This window comes from Pieris rapae, chromosome 7, assembly GCF_905147795.1.
Source record: "Pieris rapae chromosome 7, ilPieRapa1.1, whole genome shotgun sequence".
NCBI lineage: Eukaryota > Metazoa > Arthropoda > Insecta > Lepidoptera > Pieridae > Pieris > Pieris rapae.
In genome coordinates this window covers 8,968,863-8,994,111 of record NC_059515.1, presented here as the reverse complement: position 1 = coordinate 8,994,111, position 25,249 = coordinate 8,968,863, and the positions used below count along the sequence as shown (strand labels likewise).

At 31.4% G+C, this 25,249-nt stretch overlaps 2 protein-coding genes across 2 annotated transcripts in view; one reads left to right on the top strand and one right to left on the bottom strand.

Moving 5' to 3' along the window:
- LOC111004179 (acid sphingomyelinase-like phosphodiesterase 3a) overlaps nucleotides 1–11,891 on the bottom strand; it is a 43,172-nt gene extending 31,281 nt beyond the window's left edge. The window contains exon 1 of the mRNA XM_045629017.1: nucleotides 11,753–11,891. The gene's annotated coding sequence lies outside the window, so the exon portion shown is untranslated. The remainder of the gene's footprint in view (nucleotides 1–11,752) is intronic.
- Nucleotides 11,892–15,413: 3,522 nt separating this feature from the next.
- Nucleotides 15,414–16,555, top strand: LOC111004178 (centrosomal protein 20). The gene is made up of 2 exons (XM_022275067.2): nucleotides 15,414–15,545; nucleotides 16,217–16,555. Exons 1-2 carry the CDS (start codon nucleotides 15,450–15,452, stop codon nucleotides 16,553–16,555), a joined length of 435 nt encoding a protein of 144 aa, XP_022130759.1. The 5' UTR covers nucleotides 15,414–15,449.
- Nucleotides 16,556–25,249: the final 8,694 nt, after the last annotated feature.

The window sequence follows — 25,249 nt, the reverse complement described above, 5'->3', positions numbered from 1 at the left end:
TGTACTCTGATCAATATAATATTACTTTGTAGTCTAACCAACGTATGTTCATTGTGGCTTGAAGTTTGTTTACTAAACACGCGCCTAAAATATTTTGTTTATTCATCTTTTTTATTACTTAACTATAATTTTATACTACGTCTTCATCAATTGATTATTGATGATGATGTATTTCGATATAAGACACGAACAATCAAAACTAAAACAATAATTTATTTAATTGTTCATTCACAATGTTTAATAAATGGTTTAATTACTCCAATGTTATAATTAAGGCCTGAATACAATACATACAAATTCAATCAATTTATAAAATAATTAGGTTTATAGGTTTTTAGTGTTGTATAAGGATTTTGTTTACCAATATCAAATCATCAATTTCAAAATCAATAATTTTTTTAAATGACGAAGTTTATAATGGAATTAAATCCCTTTCTGTTATCTAACAAAAAATAAGACCCATGTTTAAACTCCAATGATCAATGAACCGAATTGATTGACCAAAGACATAGTTTTAATAGCTAATGATATCTCAAGGATTCTAGGAAACTTGATTCTAATTCGCATCAAGTAGCCTTTACCACTTGGGTCATCCCTTCTATTAGCTACTCTTAGACTAATTAAGCTTTAAGCTTTATAGGGCTTATAACTAGTTTAACATACTTCATTATTAAATTCTTATTGTATTAAAGTTTTATACGTTCTTCTATTTCATTTGTATTAGAACAAACAGTATCTAGACATGATCGTCTGCGTTAGTAATTACTAAAATATTAAAAACTAGTAAATATAATTATTTTATTTATATATTCTTGATTTTTCCCGTCAAGTTTTAAGTCTCAGTATTGTCTCATATTGCCTCACTGTACGAGCTAGTATCTAATGCCCCCTTTGAAAGGAACATCTGTTGGTGTGACCAATGCATGATGATGAGTTTAGACCCCTAGTCTAGACAAGCACTGAAAAGTGTCTATGTTTTGGACAGATAAATTCCCACAACATTTTATTATTAGAAAGATGAAAATGTATATTGCAATTATAAAAAACATGTAAACGTTGATGCGAGGATCGCGTGCAGACATAAATAAGGAAATTGCAAACTGTTTTATACTTTTTAGAGTTGGGGAGACTAAATGCATTAGTGTAATTTCATTCTAAGTAATCGTCGGAGAAACTTTGTAATACAATTATAGAAATTATATACCATTAATAAATCGATTTTGGATTCACTTCGATCGACATCCAAATACGATATGATTATACTGAATGCCTGCAATGACAAATCAAATTGTTTTTTCAGTTTATTTAAATGAAGTTAAAAGAGTGGCGGAGGCTTTGTTGACAGTTCTTCTCGTCCGTTCTACGTCCTTGATTTGTGAACTGGCAGTAAATGTAAAATTAGAAACATTTAATATGAATTTCTTTATTGACGTTCGTATGTGTACATTGTGTTACCTAAATTAATACATGATTTTAAATACGAAGTCATATGTAGTCTTAGTGCTAAACAAATAAAAGTGCTATGTTGTTTATTCAATCGTTTTTGTTTCTATGCGTGTGGCTAATCTCTAGGCTACATTTTTGAAACATGGTCTTATTAAATTTAAATTAAATACTGACACACTGGCCCCTTCCAATCTTCATGGAACTAACAAGGTGCGGCTTGTGATGCGGCTGAAAAAGCTAAAGTCTGCAAATACAGGGGTCTAGGCTCTGAATATGATTTTGTCCCATTCGGTGTCGAGACCCTTGGTCCGTGGGGTCCTAGCGCATTAAAGCTTTTTAGGGAATTATCAAAAAGGTTAGACGACATCACAGGAGAACGAAGAGCTGGCAGCTACCTCGCACAAAGAATTAGTCTAGCTATTCAAAGGGGGAACGCTGCTAGTATCTTCGGAACCTTGCCTAAAGGGACTCCTTTTAATAATATTTTTTAATAATTAAATTTTAAGGTTAGTTATTAGATATATTTTTAGTTTGTATTTGATATTATGTATATGATGTAAGAATAATAGTATTCAATATTTATATAGAAATTTATTTTGAAATTTTCTAGATAAATTTTATCGCAAGCCAATTAAATAATATATTAAAATACAACTTACATTCAAAATGTCTATCACCCATGTCCATCCCCTGTTTTATGCATTCATTGCATTTCTTTATACAAGGGGACACTAGAGTATTAAAAAAACATTAAATAGTTACTTTTTTACTATACGCCGTGTGTATTGAGTACTTTAGTTCGATACAAACCTATTAATAAATAAATCATGTCCATAATCAAATATCCTACATTGCTTTTGTTTAATTAAAAATACATAAAAACATTGAGATACCGCTCTCCATCAAGCGAGAGAGTGTTCTTAAAAACTGTGTTACAGTTTTCACCAGTTAAAGAAATCTTGACCCAGCTGAAGTATCACGATGATACTTGGGGACCACTCAAACGAATGCAAAAATATTTTTATACCAAAGGCGAGGAATATCAACAATATAACATTGAGGGCACCCCAATATTATATATAAATGTGTAAAAAATAAATCCCGGTGATCTTCCAAATCATAAATGATCAGGTGGTACTTATAATCTTTTATTTTATTTAGTTTAAATCAAAATCAAAGATGTTTTCATTTATGTATCTATGCCTAACATCATTTATAGACTTGTATGGAAGTTTTATTCTAGGTGTAGTGGCTTCACATATAATTATTTAACTAATGTATACAAATATTGTAATTCTATTTTAAAAGAGTTAGTTTGGAGTTTCTTGCCCATTCTTCTCCATACGAAACAACCTTTTGGAAGGCGCAACTAGAATCATCTTTAAATTTTATTTAACGTTCAAAAGTGCTGTTTTAAGTGGTCTAATTGGAATAAAGGATTTGACTTTGACTTTTGTTTAAACCAATTTTTAGATTCATTAATAATTATCATATATATAAAGTAAAGTTATAAGACATATAAGTTCGTGGCATCGTGTCGTTGAAGTTTAAGTCTAAGATATGCCAACGATATTCTTCATCAATCCATGATAGAAAATTAGTTCATAAATACATAGGGCGTTGCTCGAATATCGTCACAGTTGAAATTCCCACTTAAACATGCTGTAGAATAATATTTAAAACATCAACACTCTCTTGACCATACACCGGCTTTGAACCTTTATTTAATTTAAATTGTAAATTAAGTAATTATGCTTGTTTAATGAATACGTTTTGAGTTAATTACGAATTAAGTGAGCATAAACCTGTCTAATTTCAATTAATTGTTGAATTATCATGGTTTTGGGAGAGGTCAAATCTAGCTTAAATGTCATATTTTTATTTACAATAGAATGAATTCAAAGTAATGTTTTAACGAAAATATTATGTATAAATAAAGTATATGGTTTGAATCCCGGTTGGGCCATAATATAACAATAACTCTGTGATTTGTCTGAGAAACTATTTAAAAAAGTATGTTAGTTATTTTGTATATTGCGGTGTCTCGACACCACTGAACCTCAAGAGAAGACCTAAAGTTGAAAGTCCCCAAACTTGAGTAGGTTCGGATATCGGAAGGTATGGCAATGACAAAGCGTACATATACATATCATACAAGTTTCAACAGATTTGCTGACGTGGCTGATAAGTTATTGTTATGACCAATATTTTATTATGAAATCATACATACATTTCTTTTACTACAATAAATTATTTTTTTATATACTCCGTAACATAACATACAAACCTCATGAAAACAATTTGTTCTAATTAGTATACAGGATTACCACAGTATTTTTATGTTAGGTAGATGACCTATCCAGATGTAATAGTATGAGTTCCAATAATGAAATGGGCAAACCGTTTAATTTCTTAAACTCATATTAAACTTGAAAAAAGCCTTTATAATAAGACGTCCGAGTATCCTTGTAAAAAATATGAAGATTATTTATAAAATATTGTTTATATGTATATTATGTCGCAGCTTAATTAGCCCTTCAATAATCAGGCTAGCCGTTTAACTCAACGCCGCTGTTTTAACTAACGGCCTGAAAGATATTCAGCCGTAGCGTTTATTACAACATTTAATAAACTGGCTGGCTAATGCTTTGGCCGTTAATAGAAAAGAGTCATTGTTCGGCAGATATATCAAAGATTTAACATATGTTATACAAAATATATAGTTAAATTATTGTCACTACACTCTTCCATTGTACTTTTTGTTTTTCATGAAACTTTGGAAAACACCATAAACGTTGTGGTTTGTCGACGCCATATTGATAGTTTAAAGAGTATCGTTTCGAGTTTGAGAGTGGTAGAAAGTGGAAGTATACTCAAATTAACTGTCAACAGGCAACGTTGTCGATCCAAGTCATTTGTCTAGCTGTTTAATCAACTGGCTGAATATCTTTCAGGCCGTTAGTTAAACGGCTAAGCTGTCAATTGAACGGCTAATTAATCTAGTTGGCTGCGACATATATACCACGAAAATAGGTTTTATTATTTATGCGTTAAAAAACAAACTAAGCATTGAATTTTAATAGTAAAAACAACTTTTTGAGTATATTTTGTATATTTAGCTTTGTGATTTCCATAGTAGTATCATTTTAATGAGGGGTTCTCACATTGATGAGGGGTTAATACATTTCTAAGGCCTTTAGACAATCTGAGAATAAAATAGTGTGGAGCCAGCAAGGTGATGTAACGTGAGGGTTTTTCAAGATTGGCATGGCCTTCAGTTATGAAGCCTGTGAAGAAGATCATTTAATTACACTATATCATATTATGCTAGCCATAGCTTACCGCGGGGCAAAGTAAGAACTTAGCCTAACTTTTTACTACATACCAACATGAAACATTTATCTATGCTACCCCAGAGACTGCTAGGTTTTACGGGATTAAAACTTTTTAGGGTTTTTCTGTAAATTTTTGTTAGTCAGAGTTTAAGTCATTATGTTTAATTTACCAATAAAAATAGGGGTTGATCGAGAGGAGTCAGGGGTATTTTTGTATGCATTCATAAAAAAATATTGTCTAAAAATTAAAAAAAAAATAGATGTTGTCCCATTCGCAGACGTAACCAATATGCACTCAATATTTCACGAAAATCGGTCCAGCCGTTTCGGAGGAGTTTAATTACAACCAACGTGACACCAGAATTTAATAAGATGGTTTATTTAACTCATTAATATACCTCTAAGTTTTATGCACGCTTATCGCTTACTGCTACGCTTTCACTGCAGCATTCCAATATAAACATACTTTTACTTTGCTTAATCGCGAAACAAAACTCGAACAATATTCTTATTCTATCTCATTGTTATAGGAATTCTATTAAAACTTCCGATGGAGTCGTTATCACGAAAAGGACCGCAAAACTAACATTATGCCTGTTTCTACTTCGCGTAATGGCGTAAGTTGGCTATTATACTATTAGTAATATTTTTGGAAATCTCTTTATATGAAGACTTTTGTTAAGAACAGTGTAGAAGATTTTTCAACACTAATTTTATCATGCGGAAAGATTTATCGTTATATATTTTTTTGTTTTACCAACGAGCATTATACTAAATAGTTCTTCAAGAAATAAACAAAAAACATAAAAAAATATCAGAAGCACCGAGTACGACTTAATAACTAAAAAATACTTATTAATAAAAAAGGTGAATTAAAAAATGTTTGTTACGGATGAAATCAAAAATAGCTGCACTGATAATAGGAATTGTTCTATAGATATACATTTTCTTATTAAGAAATTGAGTTAGTCAATAAGCTTATCTTATAATTAACAAATCATACCAAATATACACAACTAGTTCTATATACAATTAATCATAGTTTATGTTAGGCAGGTATATAATATAAAGAATAGTGTTGGCCTAGTGGCTTCAACGAGTGATTCTTATCCTGAGGTCATAGGTTAGATCCCTCGGCTATGCACAAATGGACTTACTTAGGTTAGGTTTAAAGACTATGAAAGACGTCTCAAGAAAGACAAAAATGTCACTTACATGAGATTTATACTTTTGATTAATTAACAGAACGCTGTAGTCGTTCTTAAAACACACTCAATCACAACAAAAATACCCGTACATGCAATAAACTTAATAGTAACAGTTACCAAAGAAATATAAATGAAAAGTAATTATAAGAAATGTGAATTTTGTCTAGCATATTTACTTAGCTTCGATTTAAATGAATTGAAAGTAGTAATATTTTTTTTATATTTGTGGGTAGTTTATTATACACATATACACGTGTATAAAGTGGTTTGGAATTCATTAGGTTTTTGTAGCAGTATTTTTATAATTTTATTTTGTAATAATGAATGTTCCTTAATTTAGTTTTGACTTTCTTTCTGTGCGTATGTAATATTCGCTCGAACGGTGAAGGAAAACATAGTGACGAAAGCGTCTTGCCGTGTGTCAGGCACAGAAGGCTGATGAATGACTGATTATGAACCTATTTGCCTATTACATTAACCAATGATCATGATGTATCTAATATATAAAATTCTTGTGTCACGGGGTTAGTAACCGAACTCCTTCGAAACGGCACGACCAATTCTCATGAAATTTTGTGTGCGTATTGGGTAGGTCTGAGAATCGACCAACATCTATTTTTCATCCCCCTAAATGTTAAGGTTAAACCCCTAAATTTTTTTATTTATTTTTTAGACAAAATATTTCGTTTTTATTTTTTTACGATACACCATACAAAAATACATGCAACCCTAACTTTTCACCTCTCTACGATCATCTCTTATGTTTTATTTGTTAATTATAATCTTTAATCTTTTTGGCAAAACAACGTCTGCCGGGTCAGCTAGTTTTATTATAAAGTTTGGTATATGTGCTTAAGATGAAAATTTTATGAAGTGACTTCTTCTTCATACTTTTAACCTTCACAGGTTTCTATCCCCTTTAGTCCTTACCAAAAACTAAGTCAAGTTATAAAATGGTATAACAAATGAGTGAATATGTTACGCGCCATATGCCAGTGACGTTAAATCCTTCGTCACTCTGTTCATAGCCCGGAACTGCTTAATCTTATTACACACAAATCTGAAATATCTAACGCCAAGCTGATAAGGAACTAATTTTACTTACTTTTTTTTATTTTTATATATAATAGGAAAGCAAACCTGGGGGACGACCAAAAAGGCAGTCATCGCAGTACATAGACATAACTTTTAGTAGGTGCGTTGCCGGCCTTTAAGGGAGGAGTACGCTTGAATTTTGAATAGTTGGAGGTAGTCGATTCCACAGTTTGCTAAAATTACTATGTGCAAATACATATTTGTATGTTGTCTGTGTATTACTTTGTATTTGCTAATACTTTAAATACAGAATAAAATTATATGAAGGGGTTTAGATTTATAAATATATTTATAATATATGTTTCAAGGAAAATCGTAGTTATTATTTGGAAGTATAAAGCCGACACATTGGTACTTATACAAAAGCTCTAAAAGTTCCATATGATCTTTTAACAAATTATAAAACACTAAAATTACATAAACCAGTGTTTAACGGTGTTTGAATTAAACATTGCACAAAGTTTAATTTAAAAGTGCTCTGAGTTTTTCCTCTTTCCGGGTAAAAGGAAAGTTTCGTTAACTCAAGACTTAAAAAACTGTTGCAGATGTTCAATGGTGTAGAATAGCTTTATAAACGAAGCTACTGAATAAACTTAAAATACACTTCAGAAAGATCAAAACGCTAGTTAATTTATTTTAAAAAAGTGCGTGTGTACAAAGTACATTTTAAAAAAAGTACGTGCGTTCAAAGTACTACTAAAGTACTGTCTGAAGTGAAATTTCTTTGTAAATTAATTATTACTAATGTATAAGCACCCATAGATGATCATGAACCAGTATATGATCACTACATATATTTATATATCTTTATTCACATTGTATTAGAAATAATTTAAATTAAATAAATAAAAACTCTGCGTTTACTGCACAGGTGTTTTACAACAGAATTGCCGTCTAAAGTTCTAATATGTAACTACTGAATACATCAACCGTATTTTCTCGATCTTCATTTCTCACTCTCTCTCAATCGCTCTCTCTCTCTTTTTCAACAAAAACACTACACATGTTCGTGACGTTTTATCTGTATAGATCTTACCCTCATGCACCTAAAAAAGTTTCACTTGAAAAACAATAGTGCGTGACTTCTAATATCAGCATCTGTTTTCTAGAGGATTTTTATTGGTAAGGAGGTAAACGGGAGAGAACAGGACGGTCATCTGATTTTAAATGATACCGTGGTTACTTTCAATTCTAGAGAGCTCGCGGGGGCGTTGGCGGCTTTAGATTTTGATACGCTCTTGTAGGACGTTTAGATCCACATATCCAGTGAATCCTATTTTGTACACGGTTTCCATGGTGTTCATTTTTACGACTAAGAATTTTCTGATTCTTATCCCAGAATTCATCTTATGTATTACTTTCATTGAATTTTTTATTCTGCGCCGATAAAAGTTATGTCAGTCACGTATATCCAAATCCAATTCCTACCGTTTAACTCGTCATAAATGACTGTCAAAAACTGGTAAAAATATCTTACTTAAATATTAATATTTTATTTTATACAAGACAAAAACTTTCAGGACAATAATAATAATATAGGGCACATTCCCTTCGTTCCGTATTTCGTAATAGTCTCGAGTTTCGAATTCGCAGGATCGTGGACGTGTCACAAAGTAGCTGCGATGCGCAAAAAGTTAATTTGATTGAGCTCGAGGGGAGATCGGACTGACTGCGATGATTTAAAGTTATTCTTTAATAAGTGATAAACTTGATTTGATGACAATACTTGATAAGTTGCTCTTTTGTTTCAAAAACAAATTGTCGAAAACAATGTTGAAAATCTTGTAAATATACTTTTTTATTGATAAAAAAACATTATGCTAACTAAAGAGAAAATGGTATCTGAATTTATTTCCCATGAGATTGCATTCCGCATCATTTTTCTTTTATTTTAAATAGTGTTGTTTTTTTCTTTGATTGCTGATATCCAGACTAATCCGGATCCCTAAATATTAATGTTCCGTACGTACGTATAAAGTAAATAAGTTGACACCGATCTAAGGAAAATATATTTTTAGTATTAAAATTATCAAATATAGCATTAGTATTATCAAAAGCATGATGAATAAAAATTAAATTTAGAATTTTATATGTAGTAGAATTTTAATATGAAATGTTTTAAACTTTTTATTAGAAGAGTATATAGTGTTTTGAGTCAACGTATGATATACTTACTATAAATATACTTTTTTCATTACTGTTAGAATCCATATTATCATGTTTTATGGTTTTTTCATAGTAGTTGATTCGTTTACTTGAGGTAGCTGACGATGAAATTGCTTTAGAATAAGATTTAAACTCAAGACTTAGTGCTAAGTATTAATTTTAGGATCAAAATCGAATTGGGTAAAGCATTGTAGATTTTATAATTGTTTTGTAATTTTGAAACCTATAAAGAAAAGCGTTTCTTATCAACATACAACTTTCAGTAAATGACTTTTTAAACAAACAGCATTTTAAAGAGTAATATTGAATTATTACCCGTAAATATATGTGTGATATTAAATTCAAAATTTGAACAGGTCAATTTCGCTACGACGTAGCAAATCGTAGCATTACACTTCTTTAAATATGACATCATTATATGCATGAAAACTGGAAATGTCATGCGAGATATTTCACCTGATGTGACTTACTGAAAATGGTGAAAGCTATATTTAAAATATGATGCATCAACAACATTACTTTTTAAATATGATTTATTGTTAAGATAAAGTTTTATACTAAACATTACGTTCATGACAGCGGGCTGTCCCCGATTCTAGTTGGACGTTTATTTAAAATACATTCCAAATATCTAGCTTTTGTTAGTCAAGTATAATTTAACGTGCAAAAAATATTATTGGTGAAAATAAAATCTTATAGTTACAGTTATAGTACTGGAACGATTTTATTTTGATACGGAAATGTTTTTTTTTTGATAATATACATATAATATCATATGATTATCTCGGTTAAAATGTCGAAACTATTCGATAAAAATTAGGAACACATTGGAACTTTGAAATAATTCCAATGAGCCATTTTAGTAAGACTCTTTAAAGTTTGTTTCACATTTTACCAATATTTTATATAACTATTCCATTGCTAGCTAATGCTTGAGAATTTGTCTGAGTATAATTATTGTAATATCAAAGAAGTGCTTCCTAAATATGGGATAAAGATAACTCAGGTCCATAAAAATGTAACCTACAATTTTTTAAGCAAGAAAGTCGGTATCTCTCTTATAGTTAGTGTGTTAATCGAGTTGAATTTATATTGCTATTAGTTATTGTGTATTTGAATGGTGGGTATTATTAAAATGCAGATTATAATTAGGCCACTATCTAAAAAAACTAATTTCCAAAACAGTGCAAGCGTCTTTAAGTGATTGGGGTATTTAAGTTAACAAGAAAGTAATAAATAGTATTTTATTTTCAAGTTACAGCTATTTAATAACAAAAAACTAGCTTCCAATACGTGTCAACATTTTTTTGTATATGTATAGTATATGGCCTTAGATTTTTATTGAACTAAACGTTCCCTATATTGGAATATACTCAGTTAAATTAAAATCATCTTGATACAAAAAAATACGATATTTAACTCGCTTGTAGGTTTGATATTGCCATCATACTCATTATAATCAAAAATGATTTGATTCCACACAATTCAAAGTACACCTTAATTAGTCCTCCGCCAAGTACGTCAAATCCGAAAAATATATATTCTATGCAATATGAATATTCATACATCGAATTCGAAAAATCTAAATTCAAATATTCTATGCACACAAAATACACTTTATAATTAAAACGATAATCATCTGAAAACCACCTCACTGCTTATTATTTACCGTTGATCGCGTGTGGAGTAGCACGAAATCTTTATTATATTATTATAAATCGATTGTTGGCGTTATATTTCTCGTTTCTATGCGGCTATAATTTGAAATCGTTCATATAAAATTTTGTAGTATTTGATATAATCAACCGACGGGTAATTAATACACTGCGTAACCATTCTTCTACGTTTAAGCTTTGTCCGAAATTGTTTTGAGTGTCCCGATTGCCTTATGTTTCTTTTCACTTAGATAGTTAAACTATTCAATTCTGTATGGTGTAATGGTTGCAGTTCCTTACAAACATTGAGTAAAAAAAACTTGGCGATTAAAAAGAGTGGCGGAGAGTTTATTGCCAGTTCTTCTCTTCCGAACTGGCAGTAAATGTAAAATTAGAATCATTTAATTTTAATGTATATTTCTTTTTTTTGACGTTCGTGTATCTGTTACCTATATGAATAAATGATTTTTGTTTTGTTTTTTTTTTATAAAAAAGGGTATAATATATATTTATATAAAATATTTTTGGATGTTTCAGAATTGTACACATTATATTTTATTTTCGTACGGATATAAAGCACGCGCTGTAAATAATTATAAGTTTAATACAAAGCTTCAATTCTTTAACAAGTGTTTTCTTTAAATGTGTAAAACCTATGTTAAGACAATACTATATCATATATTATCACTGATAGATGAACCTCATAGCACAAAAAGAAACACATTATTTAAATGTGCATTAGCGAACATTCCATTTAAAACATATTTCAATGCTTAAATTTATAAAACTTATTGTTAATCTTTATTATCCTCTTATTGTCAACTTTTGAATACATAAAATCACTGACCTGTAAATAAACTCTGCTTTACACTAAAGCGTCACTTACACTAGAAATCTGAAACGATCACTTATGTCTCGAGTTTTATCACTATACACTTCATTTCACACACGATCGAGAGACGGACACTGGACATCACATGCTCCCTTGTCGACTATCAACGTTAAACTGAGGCAGCGATCCCATTTGAAGTCATTCCAAAGTAAATTCTCGGCACTCTTCGGAAAAGCTCGGCTTCGCATATTCTGAAGTTTCACAACTGAAGGCTTTCAGCTGAAAAATTGAATCTGGAAGATAAATTTTTCGGAAATGGTGATGCATTATTGAAATAGTTTTAAATTTAAATAATTTGATATAGATTAAGATTGCAAGAAAATCGGGTAATAGTATACTATAATAATTTTAGAGTAGATTTTTAGTTTAGTTACCTATTTTCATTCTATTTTATTATTTAGGAAAGCCTCAAAAACACCAAAAAGCTTGCTGCTTTGAGTCTTATTATAAATATAATATATTTAAATATTAAATAATATAATTTTGTCTACATCATCTTGATGAAGACTTCTGTCTTCTATCTGCTTCACAAGATATTAACGGACTATGAAATCGGCGTGGGGGCCCTTCCTGGGAGATACAATTTCTAATTGTTAAGAAAAAGAGCCTAATTTTAAAGGCAGCCAAGACATCCACACCCTTTTTGGGCGTCCCGGCTCGCTTTGCTTCCAGATTCTTTGAAAAAGCAATTATAGAACTGCTCCAAAGACTACCTACTATTAAAACTTACAATTTACACAGTTGTGAATTGTACATACAAAGTTTTTAAAAAACTAGTGTTGAAAAAAAACATACATTGATTTATAGTAAACCTGTGATATGTAAAGATCATATTATGAAACGTGGATATATTTCCGTTTTTATTACCATAGTTACGATGTTTTAACATATAAAAGAACTGTAACACATATGTACTACTAACATAAGTCCACGTTTATAACAAGATCACATGGGACTATCTGTATAAACACAATATTATTCGTAGATCTGTAGGATAACATTACGGTTTACATCTGTTCCATATTCAAAAATATTCCATATTCGAAAACGTTCTTTTTTTAAGTGCGCATTACTTCTCAGAGTATATTATTAACAGCACCCATTATCTACAGCGCATGGTCATTGGAAACAAATGTAGGACTACAACAGATCTTAAGAGCGGTCAAGAGTCGTGCGCAGTAATTTGTTGAACGTATCTTGAAGGTCTTTAAAATATACGATTTGTAAAGAATTTAAAATAATTTTGTGTCGAGAATTTCGGTATTAAAATTTTTTTATTCGTAATAACGCTTTCTTGATTTTCGATTTTTTTTCCAAAGGAATAAGAGATTGTTTAATGAAAAATAATGACAATAGAAGTTTTTGAAATAGGTATTTATTTATTATTGTTATGACCGTATCAATTTTATTTCATTCCGTCTAGATAATATTTGTGTATTTAAATCTCTTTCCCTAATAGATAAAAAATAAAGCAAACTACATTGCTTGGATCTAACACATTTGACTCTTTCAAGATATTTTTTTACTTTGTAATTAAAAATAATTCTATTTGAATTCTTCATTCTTCGCTGAAATACTTCATATTATTATAGTGATCGTGCAAGATTCTGGAGCCTTTGGTTGGTTGGTTTTGGAACTACCCGAGATTCAAAATGTCAGTAAGACAATAGATGAGAATCGCATTCTATAACTGAAATAAGTACCAACAAAGAAAGCAAAACATGAGTGTATAGTGAAACTAGTTACCTACTTTATCAACTAGGTCATAGGAAATGTGAGCAAGGCTTAAAAGGTTAAAAAGGCTATGTACTTGGAGTAATTACCGCGATACTTAATACGTGATACCTTAAAAGCGTTTTACATAATTATGACATTTTAAAAGATTTTCTTGACTTATATTAAGTCACATACTGAGTAGCTTTTTGAAAGGAGGCTTAATTTTAAACTAGTTTTACAATATCAATAGAGGCTTAAAAACAAAAAGTATGAATATTTTTTGTTGATTTCAGATTTCTGATTCATAGCTTGTCTATTCATTACATTCATACAATACATAGACATAGTATATATTTTTATCGACGTCCGAGGATGTTAAGTGTTCATACCGTATTCTTTACATACTGAATAAAATTTAATCAGAACTTATATTACATTAATATTTTCATCCATATACATGAGTAGAATAATAATATATATAAATTGAAGTCGTTTTATTTATGTCCAAAATGTTATTCCTATTCTAGCGAGTAACATTTTAACTCCACAAATCTAGCCTTACCTTATCATTAGTGATTTTTATTATAATATAATTATATTAAAATTATATAGGTACAAACTCTTTGTCGGTTGCTCAATCTTAAATCGTACAAGGTAAAAAGATTCACAGATCAAATTGTCTTGCCTTTAATACCCACGGCATTTGTTACCGGGTGCACGCCACAAATAATGTGTGCAACATAAATTCAATTCTTCCTTGATTCGTTACACCCAGCTTAGGTAAAGTGATATTGATAGGGGTCGACTTTCAATATAATCAAGACAAATACAGACTTGTGGAGGCAGATAATTAAAATATGTGATATATTTTTATTGTTTATTTATATTTATAATTAAGGGTTTTAATTTATAGTATATATATATTTATGAAAATAATAATGGATGCATAAAAAAAAATAGATCATGAATAGTCTTTAATAAATTATTAAGCTAAAACATAGCCTAGTAAGTATATTGAAACGTGCTTAACCGTTTGGATTAATGTATTAGTGATAGTACGCGTTAGTCTTAATTACAGTGGTAAGTGAAAAAAAGACATGAGACCAGAGTGTCTTAATGTCTTAACTTAGGCTATATCGTAATTTTCAATGATATCTTAGATTTAAAAAAGAAACCTGAAATTTATTTTAAAAACCATTTCTATGTTATAGATGATTAATTTCGCTTTCTTTGTTTTATTTATTTTCTATAAAAACCAAAAAAAATACGTTTATTTTGGAACATAGGATCATCATGGTATCACTTATTCCACGACATTAAATTCGAACCTGTTGGCATCCCTACTCATCGACAAAGAAGACAGGGTGTTGGCCAAGAGAAAAAGCCGGCGTAAAAAACTCTCGGTACCCTTTTTTAAAAAAAGGAAATCACCAAACAATTCTACAATATTTAAAACAAATATAGCAAATTAATTAGAAGTAGCCTGCCCAGCACTAGTCCCATGCCCTTTTATCAACTAGATATACACTAACTTTATAGTAAGCCTTTTTACACAGCTTTTCTTCAATACATTTCTTAAATTTAATAAAAGGCAGAGATAAAGGTTATGTAACTAGTCACACATGTGTGGCTTCCAATCTTTTTTAATAACTTCTTTAATCGAACAAATTGAATAGCAACCTTATTAAGTTTCTGCCCAAATTTAACCCAAAATCCAAATCGTAGTATATTTGAGTCGTTGTTTATATACATAATATATAAAAGACAAATATGTATTTTAGTACTTACATCTATTTGGTTAATACTGGCTGTTATAAAATATATATTTTAACCACTGACAAATGACACAACGTCAATGCCATTGAAATTGAAGGGTTATATTTCAAAGGACCTATATTAAATCAATTTTTATCTCTTGAAATTGAATTTTGGCGAAATGAGTGAAAACAAAGCGGTGTCGGAAAAAGAGCTTTTGGACGCGATAAAAAATCTTTTGAGAAAAGGCGGTCACCTGAATAAATTTCAAGCAGAGGTAACTTTGAATAAAATGAAATAATTAATCATGTTGGACAGTATAAAAGCTCGAAAAGAATTATTTTTAAATTTTCAATAATGGTTCAAGACAGACACACAATGGACAGTTTTCGATAATTTATTCTACATTTGTGTAATTATTAATTAGAAAAACATTTCTCAGTGACATACTATTATGATATCGTCCAATGATCAATAAAGTGAAAAAAATATATAATAAAGGTTTAATAAGAATAACTATATTAAAACTTGTAACCGATTCATAAATCGAACAATTATATAACTATTTTTATATTATTTATAATAAATGTAAGATATCCATTACGTTTGTATTGGATATTATTAGTTGAGCACTCCTGCCCGTTTGCCCCCTGTTCTATAAAAAAAAACGTTTGTATATAACATACAAATGTAAAGTCCTACTTCCTTACTCTTTAGTACAAAGGGACACGCAGTACTAAACTTTATGGCGTAGAAATAGGATAGGTTCGAAGTTCGTTTTCCACTTAAAAAAATAATTGTAAACTAAAGTTGTCATAGTTCATCTTTTTACGATATTTGGTTAAGGGTATTAAAGAAACAGACTCAAAAATCTTTGATTTTATTGTTATTTAAGAAAAATTAGAGATAGTTTAGGATGTAACATTTGTGCGTATAAATTGATTTTAGATGAGAGCCAAAGTAACAGAAATCCTTCAGAATAGACAAGTAGCCCTCAACCCCAATTATAAAAACACGGGCGCCCCAAAACTATCAGATGAAGTGTTGCTTATCAACGAATTGATTCGAGAATATCTCGAATGGAATGGGTACTTATATACCGCATCTGTTATGAGTTCAGAGGCCGGAATGTCGCCCGTGAAGCGTCCTCGAAGAGAGTTATGTGCGGAAGTAGGGGTCAAGGATGATGAGAAATCGTCAACGTTACCCCTACTATCAAATATCATTGCAGCCTACACAGAGAGAATCAAACGGAAAATCAATAGGATGAAAAAAGTAACTGAATAATTGTGTTATTACAATTGTTTACAAAAAATTGTAATTTGATAAAACTGTCTGTGAATTAAAATAATTTTTTGGATATTTTTTGTAAATTAATGATTGATGATGATTTCCCATCCCGAGTCATACGATAAATATCATTTTTCGACAAGGAAATACTAAACTGCGCTCAAAGATCGTACAAATTCCTAATAGACTGGCAACGAGCTTGGATTGCAAGTTCTTGTTCTTGGATTGTCCATGTGTGGCTATGTCACTTACCACCTGCCCATTTGCGACCAGTTCCAAACGAAAACTTACCACAACTTTAAAATTTTGACTGAACGAGCGACGTTTCGCGTGCTAAAATATAAGATCTACATAAATGCATTGTATTCGTTTAGTTCTAGCAGTGCCCATGGGCGGCGGTGTTCCTTAACATATGGGCCTCCTGTCCACGTTTCACTTGCCAAAATTATGAGATGATTGTATGATATATAGTAAATTTAATAATATTGATAATTTTAACCGAAATGTAATCATTTGTATTTCGGTAAAAAATATTTATTTTAAATGATATCTTGATAAAAGAGGTTAAAGTTATAACTGATTAGGTAAAGTTTACGTAGAATTGAAACAATAGGTCACTGGTACTGTGATCGTATACGTCCTCTTTAGAATGTAAATACACAACGGGCATGTTAGTACAGCTGTCGATACACTACTTGCCCAGAACTTTGGTTCTTAGTCGCTAAAACAATATTATTTTAAATTGTATTGTTTTTATTTACACGAATAATACTTAGCAGTTACAATGTGAAGTTGTTTTATGATATACAGATAAACACGTACTTGTAAAGATCATAAATTAAAAAGTGTAATTTATAATTTAGAGTAAACCAAGCATTACGTAATGTTATTATATCTTTGCAATGACTTTTTGATTTTTGACAATTGAAATTTTTTTTGACTAGTCCTTGCATAATAAATAATAGCACCACCAAATGTATTTAATACGTCAATCAAAGTCGTCATATATAATTATATATTTATTGTTAATAAAATTGTTTGATTGTTCGTAAATCGTTTTCAAGTTACTGTTTCCTAGTTAGAAGTTTTTTTTTTATTACATACTCGCTTGCACGTAGTTATCACGTAATGTACATACAAAACTGTAGCTTATAGCCGGTAAATAAGTGTTATGTACATCGTATATGTCAAATACGTAATCCATTACGCATAACATATATCACCCTATACGAATTGGTATTGTGTGGGTGTAATTATTCAAACGCGTGTTTACGTCCTCCCAAATCTGTCATTCTATGTAAAGTACGTGGCTTACTTGAGATCCTGGTTCACTTCCCGTATCTGATGTACTGAGATAGAACAATAAATTTTAGGATTTCTGAAATAGTTTATTAACTAAACCTCATCACATTGGTAGTAAATTTGTAGTAAAACAGTCATGACGAACCGTCCTTTAAAGCAAGATCTTAACAGAACATTATTTAGTAGATATATTTTATTTTAAAATATCCGTCTGTAACTACGATAATAAATGTATATTTTTTATCTGCTACATAAATTTAAACTTTCATTTATTGTTGCATATTTCTGTAGACGCCTGTATTCTTTTTGGTCGCCCTTAATTCTTTACTTACATAAAAATACTGAAGATTTTTCAGTTTAATAAGCTTGGCAAGTGTAAGTTCATCTTTATACCGTCGTGAGAATGAAATACGCGGTTTCCTTTAAGAAAACAGCGCCGAGCAATTTTGGCTTAAGCATTTTTCCTCATCCATCTTTATTTAATTAGTTTTCTGTGATCTGAACATGTGAGTGGATTACCAAATTGTTAATGGTTTTTCATAACATGTTTTCACAGCAACAGCATATTAATCTTAGCAATAGTTTGGGATATAAGATTGTTAAGATTAAGTCATCAGAGGTTATTAGAAACAAAAACCCTCTGTCTGTAGACTCTTAGATGATTTCATTAAATGTTGCTAAGCTTACTGCATTTGTAATCAAACAAATGAAAATTGAATATAAAAAAATCTGAATACTCGTCACTATCTCACACTCAAGCCACATAATCAGCTTTGTCTCGACTGTGTGGAGCGAATTGGAACTGTCCGGGTATACTAGGGATACATACCTTTTTTTTTTGACCGGGTCAAAGGGGCAGGAGGCTCACCTGATGTTAAGTGATACCGCCGCCCATGGACACTCTCAATGCCAGAGGGCTCGTGAGTGCATTGCCGGCCTTTTAAGAATTGGTACGCTCTTTTCTTGAAGGACCCTAAGTCGAATTGGTTCGGAAATACTTCAGTCGGCAGCTGGTTCCACAAAGTGGTGGTGCGCGGCCTCAAACTCAAATCTTTATTGCATTGCTGTGCCAGTGAACGTAATGTTTCCAGTTAAATTAAAATTAACTGGAAACATTACGTTCAATATACTTGTAATAAACTAAGATGCTTCCTTATGAATATTGTATTTTGAAATAAACGTGTTATTTATGTAGTTCAAATAATGCTTTACCACGCGCTATTCATACAGTACCGACTAAATCGTTACGGACGCAATTATAAAATCTACTTCGTCAGTATTTATAACATGCAATTTTTTTTAAGAACTATTGGAGACCCAAATATATTAATAATGACCTAAGTTTGTTCAGAAATCGTAGAATAATACCAATCCATGAACAAGTTCAATATTAGTTTCATGAAAAACTTTTAAAAGCCCTAAAAGCAGTTTTGAACATTCATTGACGCATACGACTGCGATAAACAACGTAAAACTTCGGACAAACCACGGCCGCGTATGGAGAAGGGACAACCTAATATATTTTGCCTTGTTAATAGTTTCCCGACAAATCTCAATATAATAGCCGTAAATTTCAACGATATCCTTAAAAGGTATTTTAGACATCCCATAAGGTGATTACTTGACTTGGCTTATAAATTTAGAATAACTATAATATATATCTGGCATCAAGGTTTATGAGTGTTTTTGCACTCGTAGTTTATTTATAAGCAGCTTTTAGAGCAGTGTTGGCCTAGTGGCTTCAGCGTGCGACCCTTATACCTGAGGTCGTAGGTTCGACCTCGGGCTGGGCACCAATGGACTTTCTTTCTATGTGCGCATTTAACATTTGCTCGAACGGTGAAGGACAACATCGTGATGAAAGCGACATGTCTTAGACCCAAAAAGTCGACGACGTGTGTTAGGCACTGGAGGCTGATCACCTACTTGCCTATTAGATTTAAAAATGATCATGAAACAGATTGAGAAATCTGAGGCCAGGACCTAAAGAGGTTGTAGCGCCACTGATTTATTTATAATTTAAGCAAACACATATTTTATACAGTATATTTATAAAAACAAAAATAGTATATCTCAAAAATAAAAGTAAGTGCGAAAATTATGGAATTGACTTGCGATCATGTTGGACCGACTCGACTAGTGTATACCTGAAAGTCTCATATATAATCTCGGTTATAAAAATTAGTAGAAAAATTATGCATTCGCTCATAAAATACGGTTTTTCAGATTAGCGTGTAGCAATGGACTTTTTATTCTATGTGCAATTAACACTCGCTGTAAAAACTTAATAGCATGTGTGTCGCACAGATGCTTTATAAGTTACCTATATTTTTTTAACAACAATCTAACATATCGAACTCAAAGTTGCGCAACTAGTTTTTGTCACTACACCTATTAACAAAAGATCGCAACATCCAAGGAGTAAGTTACTGGTGAAGTGTAATACGTATTAAAGTTAAGACAAGAGTATTAACAATAAGACATGCTTGGTAATAAACTCGATACTCGAGCACTTACCTAAATAGAACATCAAGTAACCTTTGATCCCACTTCGAGACCTTTCCAGTTTCACTTAAGTAGCAACAAGAATATTATGCTTTGAATTATCGACGATTTTAAATTTAGTGAGCACTGTTGGCCTAGTGGCTCCAGCGTGCGACTCTCATACCTGAGATCGTAGGTTCGATCACCGGCTGTGCACCAATGGACTTTCTTTCTATGGCGCATCTAACATAGCTTGTAGTGCCTCTGATTTTTTTTTAATTAAACCTTCTTTTTATTTAACTTTCTTCTCCTAAGCAATTTTGTTTTAATAACTATTTACAGATGATTACTTATTAAGCATTTGATTTGACCCAAACTTCCTTATTTATAAAGATTAAATCACTATAATTGAACCTTTTTTACTAAAGTACTCATTTGTCTCTTATTGCAGCGTAAATACAATTTGGCGAAGAGAGACGAAAATGCTTTAGTTACAAAATTGTATACGTAATTGCGTTAGTTTGTTGACGGGCAAAAGTTTTTGCTCGTCGATAGTTATAGTTAATATTACACAAAAGCAGCCAATATTTAATTAGTATATGGTTATAATATATAACTGTGTTTTATATACGAAGATTTTTAAAAATGTGAGCCGTCACGGGACGCCTGGCAGATGTGAAACATCGATATTATTTTTTTTAAAGTAATATGCAGAAAAGAACAGACTGTGATAGGAAATAAATATGTTATAATGATAAAATAAAATATTACGATTTTTTCCAGATAACGATGACTATTTGTTGAATAAACATTATATTCATTAAATATTTTTAATGTGAAATTTACTACTGCATTTAGACTGTATATCATACAGTGTGGCGACGCGTCGCCACGGCATGCGTCGGCACGCCAGAAATCGGTTTTACGTGCGGCTATAGATGTTTCACATCAATAGTTTCTCGATATATATAGACAATCGTAATTATTACTTATCGTTCGTGGGAGACGCTGGTTGAAACGAGTTTTAAAAATTACATTAAACTTCTACGTTAGCAATTTTGGATATTATAACAACGGGTGTTGTTTGTCACAGAACTCAGTCTTTCACTCTAATCTTTTAACCAAGAAGTGTTAAATGACTAAAATCAAATTATGAAGTCTATATTGGTGCGCCATCTTTTCGAACAACAGTTACGTGGGTAGAGCTGCTTATAAATTTTAGTGAAATTATATAATTATCGCTAAAATAATATAAGCCTGTAGAATTCTCAGCTTGAAAATGTAAGTATACTTTTAATAATAAGAATTCAGTATACGAAAAATTTGTGCACTTATGTAAATCTAGACAGATGACTGAGTAACGACAATTGTCGTCTGAGCTTTCGTTAGATTATTCTATATAATTAAAGATATATTAAAGAGCTAACTTTATAATCAAACTAAAGCATTCTAATGTAAATTTGGTTCTTGTGGCAGTGAACCTTAAATTAAAGTCGTCACTTTTAAATTTCCCAGACGTGAATGTATATAAACAATATTTAACACTATGGGGAAATTATATCAAATATCATTGAAAATTCTTTATTTGAAAATAAAAAATGTATTCAGTAATTGTATTTGTTGCAGCCAGTGTATTTTGTTTAAAGAAAATATTAAGTTTCGATTGAAATACAGACCCCAATTAAACGCGTTACTATTTTTTATCTATAGTACTCGACTCCTAGATTAGAAAATCTATATATCTTTTATAATTGTAAAAACAATAACATGACCAATAATTAGCCTGACATGTAATCATTAGACAAAGCTGATATATTTGAAATAACGAGTATATTAAGCCTTCGGCTGAAACTATATATGTAATAAATTAATAGGGTTCTGACTGTAATAAATTGTTGTGTATTGTGGGAACAAATGAGTGGCGGCGACGGTTTGTGATCACGTTTGGGGAATCAATGGGAGGTAAATAAATCAATATTGAGGTATATCAATTCTATCATTCCTGTAACTCATAATGAATATATTGACTACAATATGTAACTTGTATTTTTTATCAAAAAATATTCAATAACGAATCAACTTATTAATTCAATTTCAAAATGATTCATTCTTTTAGGTACAATGTACACTTATGAACCTCAAAAAAGAAATATATATGAAATGCTTCTAATATTACATGAACTTCCAGTTATCAAACCAGCGTAGAACGAAAGAGAAGAACTGGCAATAAACTTTCCGCTGATCTTTTTTAATCGCCAAGTTATTTGTTTTACACAATGTTTGCAAGGTGTTGCAATCATTACACCACATTACATCTTAAATAAGTATAAAATAAATTAAAAACATTTTTTTTACATCTATCAGCAGGAGGCATGGTGAAATAGGAGCATGCACTTACATTTTCGTAAGTGCATGCTCAAAGAAACAAGACGCAAATACATAGTCGCAATAATCTCACCGCATACTCGAATTCAAGTCCGACCAGTCACCACAAGTAGCACCCGTTTACAAGTATGACGCATGGCCATATTTTAGGAAGAGAGAAAACCTAATGCATGGGTAATAACTAGCAATGCTCCGTGGTCACTCGAGTAACTGCCGATCTCGTGGTAGTGAACTACTATGTCGGACTAATATATATATTAATAGTAGGATATTAATTTTTGTTATCATAACAGTTTTATTTTACTTAGTTTTTAATTTTTTCAAGTCAAATTATTAGATACACTCATAATCTAATCATTATACAGATTTTACTTTACAACAAATATATATCTAATACATTTTTAAATTTTAAAATACTCTCCTACTAGGTAATGATTCTAGATTTCAAGTAGGAAATTAAATACTTTTTTAATCAGTCCATAATTGTTTTACTAAACTAATTAATTATTAAAAATATAATCAAATATTCAAAATGATAAATTTTCATAATACATATTAGAGAAGATATTTATATCAACTTCAGTATCTTAAAACTTCCCTATACACATTATTTGGCGTAGTTTATTTATTTATTTTATTTATTTATTTACACTTCGTTGCTAAAGAAATACAAATAACACAGTATATATAAATTACAAGGGATGCAACGGGCGGCCTTATCGCTAACAAGCGATCTCTTCCAGGCAACCCTAGTAAGAATAGAAATAAATAAAGAAAAATGATGGGTGCAAGAAGTGCAGAAGTTATATAAAAAACAAAATAAATTTATATTAAAATATAGATCCTTAATCTATTAGTAACTATATATATTATAATAACTAACTAAAACTAATCTTACACATTCAAGAAAATAGAGAATTTACAAAACGAACAGGAGATTCAGGAATTACACAGGTCACGATGGATCAGGATAGGATAAGGTTAGGAAATATTTGTATAGAAGGGTTTTAAAAGACGATAGGGAGGAAGCCAATCGTATAGACTCAGGCAGCTTATTCCACAGCCTAATGGCGGAAATCCAAAATGAATTGCCTAAGAAGGAAGAGCTGTGGGATGGAATTTCCAAAAGACATCTATTAGAAGAGCGTAGCGTATAGTTAGAAGGACCTAAGAATTTGAAATTATTTTTGAGATAAGAAGGGGTTTTGGGATTGAAAAGAATTGAATATAGAAGCTGAAGAATATGAGCGTCACGTCTGAATCGAATAGGTAGCCACCCCAGCTGCCTGCGGAACTTAGACACATGGTCATATTTCCTAAGACCAAATATGAAACGTATGCACAAGTTCTGCAGGCGTTCGAGCTTGTTGAGTAGCTCTTCATTCATATCAGAGGTGCAGGAGTCCGCATAGTCGAGAATAGGAAGCAGAAGAGATTGCGCTAACATAGTTTTAGTGCGGATAGGAAGGAAATTAGAAAGACGTCTCAGAGAATTAGACGCGGCGTATAGTTTACGGCTGATTACCTTTACGTGATGACCCCAGGATAGCGTTTGGTCGAAGAAGACCCCAAGGTTTTTTACATTTTTATTAAGAGACAAAGCCACACCGTCAAGGTAAACGTCAGGGATCTGAGCCCATTTCACTCTTGAAATAAAGAAAGGGCTTCCAATGACAATTACCTGACTCTTGGAAGGATTAATTTTAAGACCAAAGTCTTTACTCCAGTTAGCTATATTTTTAAGAGCATCATTCATCGTTTGTATCGCGAGAGGAAGCCGATCCAGTGTAGACTGAACGTAAACTTGGAGGTCATCAGCGTAAAGGTGATAATGAACCAAAAGACGTGCTGTCAGTGTGTTAATAAAGATAGAAAATAGAAGAGTACTTACATTATTCCACTGCGAGTGTGTTTCATTAATTTTAATACGCTGGCGACGACCGTTGAGATAGCTATCGAACCAAGCAATAGCAGATGGAGAGATTTTTAAAGAACGAAGCAACCCAAGCAGAATTTCAAAGTTCACAGTATTGAAAGCATTGCTAAAGTCAAGCAGAGTGAGAACAGTGAGCTGCCCATCATCCATCCCCTGACGAATGTCGTCAGAGACCTTAACCAATGCAGTAGTCGTGCTATGCCCCGGGCGGAAACCCGATTGAAAAGGATCTAGTATGGAGTTCTTATTCAGAAATCCGCTAAGCTGCGAGTGTATAAGGCGCTCTAGAGCTTTAGATAGGAATGGTAGAATGGAAATGGGCCGGTAGTCAGAAAGGTTAGTAGGATCAGGCCGTTTGGGAATAGGAATGACTAAACTATCTTTCCAAGAAGTAGGAAATTTACCAGCCTTAACTGAATAATTGAAGATATGAGTGATAACTTGAAGGACAGCTGGCAAGATAGGTAATATCATAGCTCGACTAACTTGGTCACATCCGACAGCATCCGAAGAGATGGACCGGATGCAACCCTCCACTTCAGGCTCGGTGAATTCAGTGAAATTAAAGGGAATGAAGTTTGGAG